This window comes from Semicossyphus pulcher, unplaced genomic scaffold (genome assembly GCF_022749685.1).
Source record: "Semicossyphus pulcher isolate SPU_LCO1_2020_fin unplaced genomic scaffold, fSemPul1.0.p SCAF_25, whole genome shotgun sequence".
NCBI classification, from domain to species: domain Eukaryota; kingdom Metazoa; phylum Chordata; class Actinopteri; order Labriformes; family Labridae; genus Semicossyphus; species Semicossyphus pulcher.
Genome location: NW_027211699.1, coordinates 9652073 through 9659993, shown reverse-complemented (window position 1 = coordinate 9659993; position 7921 = coordinate 9652073). Strand labels below are relative to the sequence as shown.

The following is a 7921-nucleotide window of genomic DNA, read 5'->3' as shown; positions in this document are numbered from 1 at the left end:
CTAAACAACCAGCTGACGTGCCCCGCGTGAATATCCGTTAAACTAGCTTTGACGCAAACTTTCACTTCCGGTTAAAGATTTCAGAATAAACTTTCTTTTCATCTCGCACATGTTTAAGAATAAATTGTTGATAATAAAGCTTTTATTGTGAAGACAGAATAGAGTTACGGTCAGGATTATTTTGTTTATCTTGATGCGCATTCTTTTAGTCTGCTCGTTTAGTTGTTGGTGCTAAAATTACATCACGAGGTCCAATAAAGTCTGACTTCTTTTTTGGGGGGGGGGGACATGTTTTTGTTGTTGTTGTTTTTACCTCTGTACAGTTATCCCTCATCGGCAGTGTAGTGTTAAACCTTACCTTACTTTAACCGTGCAGGATTTGTTTAGAACCTTCTGCTGAAGTTATCAAAACGACTAGCCCTTATCCAGCTGTCATATGATACATGTACATGTCATATGACTTCCACACCTATGTGTGATTGCTTCCGTGCAGTATCACTTTCACGTCTAGTTTGTAAGTGGTGTTTTTAAAATATTGAAAATTTTGTTTTTATTGTCTGAAGCAGCTTTAAAGATCATTTTATGGTAGATATAAAATATGTGAACATGTTAAACAGGTTGGTAAATGCTGGTGTGACAATTGAAATGAACATCCCCCATCCAGGAGGAAACAGGATGCAGGATTCAGGTTTATTATGTGGGTCAATCGAAATGAACCATTTCATTTTATCCTAATTTAAACTCCTTAGAAACTAATACATTCAACGTTTTTTATTTCTATTATTTAAGAGTTAAACTCCTAATTCCTCCCTCCTAAGAGCACACAAGGTCACAATACATAAATAAAAGTCCTCTTAGTAGTTTTACAATTACACAATACATACATGCTGTCTTTCTTTATATATCATTAGTAGCATAATGTGTCACATATACAATAAAGAAATGAATCTTCATAAGAATACAAACTGGAGACACTGCTTCTACACAGACATCTAGAGAAACCAAAATTTAAACATTTATTTTAAGTAAGTTTGTTCATAATATACACATAAATACACTTCAATTAAAATGAAGCACCGGAGGGTAACAATAAAAGAGATACATCTGTTTCTTATTCCTATTTAACTCCTCCCGTATCTCTTAAGATAAAGATGTTGTGATAAAGTGAGAGTATTGTACATTTTTTACTTTTGTATTTAAGACTACCTTTTTGAGATATAGACGATATATTAAGTTAAGTGAAGATACAAGAGCACGGGAAATCAGAAAGAAGAGACTTGGAAATTAGAGGTGAAGGCGGATTTCAAGTGCCAGGTTTGAGAGTAAAGTGTTCAGGTTGCAAGAGGCCGGGAAGCAAAGGAGAAAGCAACACTGACAATCTGACCAGGAATGTGCGAAAAGGGGCCTGTATGCAGGGCTTATGTTAGGATATTAGAGGAAGGGTAATGACCTTAAGCCTCTTGCCCTTATTGCAGAATTGAAAACATTAATTGTTACTGTTTTCACTATTTCATGTAAAGTGTCATAAGAACAAAAAACAACCAATATGAACACAATTCAACTGTATTTTCATCCAGTAACCATATAATATTTTGTTACATGCTGTAAACAAAGTCATTTTCATGTCAGGTTTTTTAGTTAATGTCTAGAAGCTTAGTGAAGTCATTTTTTTTCCTGCACTTTAATGAATAAAGAAAGAATAATATCTAGAGCCCACAACAAATAAGAGGTTATGAAAGACAAGACGATTAAATGTACGTTTTGTGTTTATAAATGTTAATATTAGATAATGTTTGGTAATTGTAAAAGCCATCAGAGCAGATCAAAGACACATCATGGATAGATATTGCTCATCCACTTAAAATACATGTACGTCAGAAAACCGACAACAGCTGTCAAATACAACATGAAGAACACGTGGTCTATGATTTCCGCCATTCGTCTGTACCGCCCAGGCTTTTTCTCCTCTTCTTTTTGTCTTTTGGCTTCCTGTCGAGCTGACTTCACTTGCTCATGGATTTGTTTCAGCACGTCGCAGCTGTTTGGCCCGTCCAGAGGAAGGGAACTTTTCTCCTGTTTCACCTGGACGTCTTCTTCAGCTCCAGGGGGCTCTGTGTGCAAAAGAGATTTGGTACGCTAAAAATTGGCTGATATTTACATGAGGAATCATTGATGCATATGTATTGGTCTCCTAATAACACAAAATGTCTGTAATCATTATTTTAAAAATAACTACTTTTGTTTCCAGCAAAAATGTAAAGTATTTGAGTCTGACAACAATTTGTTCCTGTTTTTAAGGTCTTTACAAACGGACCAGAAGATGAGGATTGGGTGTCTTTAGTTAGCACATAACGTACCTTTGCTGAAGCGGTCCTCCAGCTCAATCTCCTCCTGGGCTTCCGCAGAGCATCGAACCATAGTACTACAATAACCATCAAGGTCGAACAGGAAGCTCACCAGCATGGCCTCCAGAACGCTGATTCCCACCAGAGCGAAGACGCCAACACAGTAGCTGGCTAGAATAAAGAAGCAGAGACGTAACGGCTCAGTGTGATGCTGACAACAGTTAGGGAGATACTTAGCACTTTAACTATAAAGGAGGGAATCTCTGTTTGTACATATGTTTGTCCTTTGCATAGCTCGAAAACAGTTTATGCAAGCATAAACCTAAGCCTTTTTTACACTGTTCCGCCTCAAATACACACTCACTGCATTGTTCCGCCCTGCCGGCTCTGCAGTTTACACAGACGCCGTTTCGCCCTCTGTTACTACCTCTGATGCCGACTCAGAGGCGGAACGCCTTCGCCCCACCATTCTGCCTCCATGCGTTCTACATAGAAGATGGAAAATAACAGAGGCGTAATAATCCCACCTTGAACTGGCAAAAAAGGGCTCTAGATTTATGTCCTATGTGAAAGTCAAAGCTGACATAATTAACCTTAACCTTTTTAATTTTTAGGCATCAAAAGGTTTATGTTTTGGTATCCTAACTACTTTGTTACATTTTAGAAAAGATCCTGGTTCTGGCTAAAATAATACATCAATGTTGTTCTTTTTGTTTGAATGAACAACAATCTCTTTGGAGAAGGAGACAGACCTTTCTGGCAGAGAGGCCTGAAAGTAAACTCCTCCGACGCGCAGTTTAACCAGTTTACACTGACTGTATTTTTTATGTTAGTATGTATGTATGCTATGTCCTTCATCTAATCTGTTTATCAAATTAGCTTCACACCTGGTGTGAAAAAAAAAGGAATATTTATCTATAAGTAATGCATCCATGATGTTCCTCTAAGTTTTTTCATCACTTGCCCTTAAGGTTTGCTTTGATGCTATTGGCTGGGCTTATATTACAAGATGTCTCATGTATCCTGAACGCCTTGTGCTATTGCAACCAAATTTGCTGGACATGTGCAGGTATGATCTCTGATGGACCATGCTAAATTTTGTACCATTCGGCCAATAGGTGGCGCTGTAACAGCAGCATCCAACTTAAAAAGACTGAATCATTATGTTTGTCCTTATTAAACCCCTTATTCAAATGTATTCACACTTGTGGAGTGTATTGCTGAGGACACAAGGGAAAGCAGTGTCAAGTATGTAGTTGAGCAGAAACACATAGAACCCAGCAAATGTCCCATTACAAGTTCCAAATACCACCAACTCCAAGCCGAAGCTTAACTAGTCCCGATAAAATCTCTGGTACGATGCCTGCATGGCTTCTTACCAATATATGGCATGGCGGACTCTGTGGACGGCAGCATGTCCTGAAGAATGAGCAGTAAGACGGAGATGGAGAGCAGGATGGTCACTTTGAAGCCCAGCTTTTCGCCTCTGGCTTCGCTGATGAAGAAGGAGGCTACATCCAGGATCAGTAAGTAGAACAGCGGCACGATGAAATTGATCACATAAAGCATCGGCTTCCTGGACATCGTGATCTGAAAGAAGAATCCGACTCATCAGAGAGAAACACACCTGGTGAATGGTTATGAAATGTTATTACAAATACTTTCTTACCATGTATATGAGCCTGCTTACACTTTCACTGCTTTTACCAAAAGACTTCTTTTCTATTTCCATGTTATCTAGTTCCCATTCTCCCTGCGTGACCATGAGCTCCTCCGAGACTTTATACAGAGTCGAGTCATTGTTCAGTGTTCCAAGCATTATGTTTGACTCTGAGTAGATGATAAAATAAGCATTAAACAATTACATCAATATTTTTCTCAGCACTTTTAGTTGTAAAATCTGATGTAATTTACCATCGGTGGTCATGGATCCAAACGTGACTTGACAGATTTGCGTATCGAATGGAAATAAGGCGAGATTCAGCTGACAGGTGGAGGTCAGCCGCTGACGTGAGCTTGACATCACAAAACCATTTGGCATCAACGTGAGAAATGGGCCATGGTAAATGCTCCCCGTGTCCGAGGCACTGAAAAAGGTCAAGACGGTCAAAACAAGAGGTCATAAAAAGTCCAAAAACATAACAACATTTATTCATGTTATGGAAGGGATTCTTTGATTTGCGTGTCTTCATCAGCAAGAAGAATGTGATAGAGATCTAAATGAATCCCAGTAACCATTCCAAGAATAATAATTCAGAATTTAACAAATTCTACACAAAGAAAAACAAGTGGGAGTTTTGTTCTACTAAGACAATAATCATATGAAGATTTTAATCTTATTCTTACTAAGTCAGTGGTTCCCAAAGTGTGGGCCGGGGTCCAGCGGAGGGCCACGAAGTTACTGCAGATTTTATTTACAATAAATGCATCAATATTTTCCATTTTTTCAATTTCAAAATGTTCAATTTGGACTTATTTTGTAGCTTAAACTGATTATCGTCGGCCTCTTGTCACTTTAAATCTCAAGGTTTATGAAGCAAATATACATTGGTAAGTAGGGGTGGGAACCGCAGGGCAACTCACGATAATATCACGATACGGCGATTCTGCGATAATTGATGCATTGCGAGATAATCATATAATGACACATCACGATATCTGATTAACTTCTTTTTTCGGCCAATTCATTTCCGTTCATGTTTCCCTCATTCATGTCACAAGCGCCACCGCGAGGAGTCATGAAGTAGAGAAGCGGTGAGTCAAAATCGCAGGGAACTCGCGCCGTGTATTTGTAAATTAAAATATCGATACCTGGCACAAGCGTCACAATAATTGTAATGCACGAGTCAGGACGACAATATATTGCCCTATCGTTATTTTGTCCCATCCCTCTGTCCCAGTGTTTTTTGAAATTTAGAATTGGGCTGCAGAGTTCTTAAGTTTGGGAATAGCTACTGTGCGTTTAAGGGAACAATCCATGCACATGTGGTTGCACATTATATTTCCTGTTCATCTCATACAGACGGCCATATAAAACCGATTGATTTAGTGAAAACCCTCAAATAATCTCCTTTATATAGCTCAGCAGATACTTCTCCAAAAATCGATTAACACACTTTAAGTTTGAGCCCCCCTGGGCCACACAGTTCACTCTACTTCAAACTCAAATCCAGGAGGGGAAAGAAAGTACAACAAAAGCTGGATGTTTTCTTACAGCAACTTGAAATAACAATCAAATATTAATGATTGCATGATAACCCAATATTAAATGAGATCTTTGGCAGCAGATGAATAAGAAGAAAGAAACACAGAGGTGAATCCTGGTCTCATGGATTGTTTACTCTGTTTCATATTAAGACAGGTGATGCTCCGGTTTAACACGCTCTGTCTGATCGGGATGTAGGCTTCAACAGAAAAGGCAGTGCGGTGTGTCCTCTCCGTGCATGCATGGCATCATAACTCAATATTAAATGAGATCTTTGACAGCAGATGATCAAGGAAAAATGATGCTAATGTCAACATGTCAGCAACATTGGAGTTGTGGCTTTTTCTTAAAGATACACTGATGTTCCACAGAACTGAAACACACCGAGGTGTATCCTGGTCTCGTGGACTCGTATCGCTAGTTCTGATCATGCTGATTTACGTCCAAGTGTTCATTTTTCCGACAAGTTTATTTTTAATTAGTTATTTGATGCTGTCAAAATGATGATTGACAGCTCTGTTGATAAATACGGCTCCTGCAGCCAATCAGTTCTGGATTAGCAGAGTGGAGGGCGAACGTCGAGAGGAAACATAACTAAAACAATCACTACAGACCAACACAAGAAGCGCAAGAAGTGCTGCTCATGGTGGATTCATGTTGGGTCTCTCTAAATAATACAGAAAAAGAGTACGGTCTAGACTTGCTCTTTTTGTCTTGAGATAACTTTGGATATGATTTGGTGCTATATAAATAATAATTAATTGATTGATTGATGAAACACCCCTTTAAAAAAGATCAAAACTTCAGTTATGTAATAATAACATGACAGAAATTAAACATACTCCTCTTGGATGGCTACATCTGGCAGCCACAGCCGCGATCTGGGAATGCTGAGCGTGTCTATCCCACAAAAGTCTGAAGGTTTCCAAGTCAGGAATTCATTCACCCAACTCTGGCAAATGGAAAAGTTGGGTTTAAAACTGTAACAGGCTGGTGAGTGACTGAAACAAAATGATGGACAGACGTCACTATCAGTGTTTGAAAATTTGATCATGTCTTACCATCTGGACCCAGATGTGACTCGTGAGCGTTTGAGACTTCTCATCCTGCAGAAAATCAGCAGCACTCGGGTCAGAATTCATCATCGTTCGCAACAAAGCTGCACGTTTCCACACACAGACAACTACAAAGGCACTCACCATGTGTAAGATACCGTACATCACCATGTCCAGCCCTACGTAGGTGGATGTAGTCCAGTTTTTTACGGGTCGCATGATTTGTAGAGTATCATTTGCAGGAGTCAGATGCAGGTGTTTCAGAAGACTGAGGTATGAGCAGTCTGGAGTCTGACTGCTGGAAACACCTGCAGGGAAGGACACACAACACCTTAATGAACATTTCTTCTGTGAATCCTTCTTCAAGTGTTTTACTTTTGTGAAACTCACCAATTAAAGCAAGAAGAGCGAGAACCCTCAGAGCATCCATGGCTGTTTGTCCTCATCTCCACCTGAGCAAACCCTTTTAAACTGCACAGCTGTGTTACATAAATAGTACAACAATACAAAGGAAGAGACATCAATAGATCTGATTCACTGCACTGTAAAAGTGTAGGGAAGCCTCTCTGTACGATTCTATTGTTAAAGCACAAAGTCAACATGAGGAGAGCTGAGTGTGACATCAGCTGGGAGTGGGGAGCAGCACCTGCAGTCAAAAAAACAGACATGAAATAACTCGCGGCTATTTAATTAAAAGGACGACGTGCACATATAAAGAAGAAGTGGACAGAGAGATCTCAGCTGCACCTTTACAATCACAGTAGAAAACATTTTCCATGTAGCAAGTATTGACGTGGTGACGAGTTCATTTTAACAGGCACTGAATGGACATATTATAAGTATATATAAGTTAGTGGACACTAATTTAAACATTTAGAATATTGTACCTTCTTAGGTTATTTTATACATATACTTTGTGTATACTTTTGGCAAATGCTTTGGATATTAGCAGATGTTGCTCAAGGATAGCAACCATAGACCGTATAAACACAGCCGACATGACAGCTCCCTAATAGTTAAGCCAAACCCTCTCTATCGCCCCCTGCTGACTGGCTGCAGTATAGCTCATAAAGCCCGCCTCCTCCATGTTAACAGATGGGACATGAGTCAAACTATAAAATCAAAACACACGTCAAATACATTTTTCTCCAACATGGTTTCTGTCATTATAGTTAGTTCTTATCAAGTGTTTTTTTCTGACAAGTTTCCATTTAATTAGTTATTTGATGCTATAAAAAGGGGGTGTGACCTCATGATTGACAGCTCTGTTGACAAATGGGGCTCCTGCAGTGTTCTGTTCCCGAGTAGCAGAGTAG

The 7921-nt window shown here is 39.3% G+C and overlaps 1 protein-coding gene across 1 annotated transcript; it reads right to left on the bottom strand.

The window, feature by feature from the left end:
- Positions 1-1748: 1748 nt before the first annotated feature.
- On the bottom strand, positions 1749-7041 carry LOC138604385 (5-hydroxytryptamine receptor 3A). The gene is made up of 9 exons (XM_069676309.1): positions 6996-7041; positions 6750-6913; positions 6612-6656; positions 6393-6502; positions 4260-4432; positions 4015-4175; positions 3725-3935; positions 2358-2516; positions 1749-2111 (listed from the first exon to the last, which is right to left on the bottom strand). The coding sequence occupies exons 1-9, from the start codon at positions 7033-7035 to the stop codon at positions 1834-1836; spliced, it is 1341 nt and encodes a 446-aa protein (XP_069532410.1). The 5' UTR covers positions 7036-7041; the 3' UTR covers positions 1749-1833.
- Positions 7042-7921: the final 880 nt, after the last annotated feature.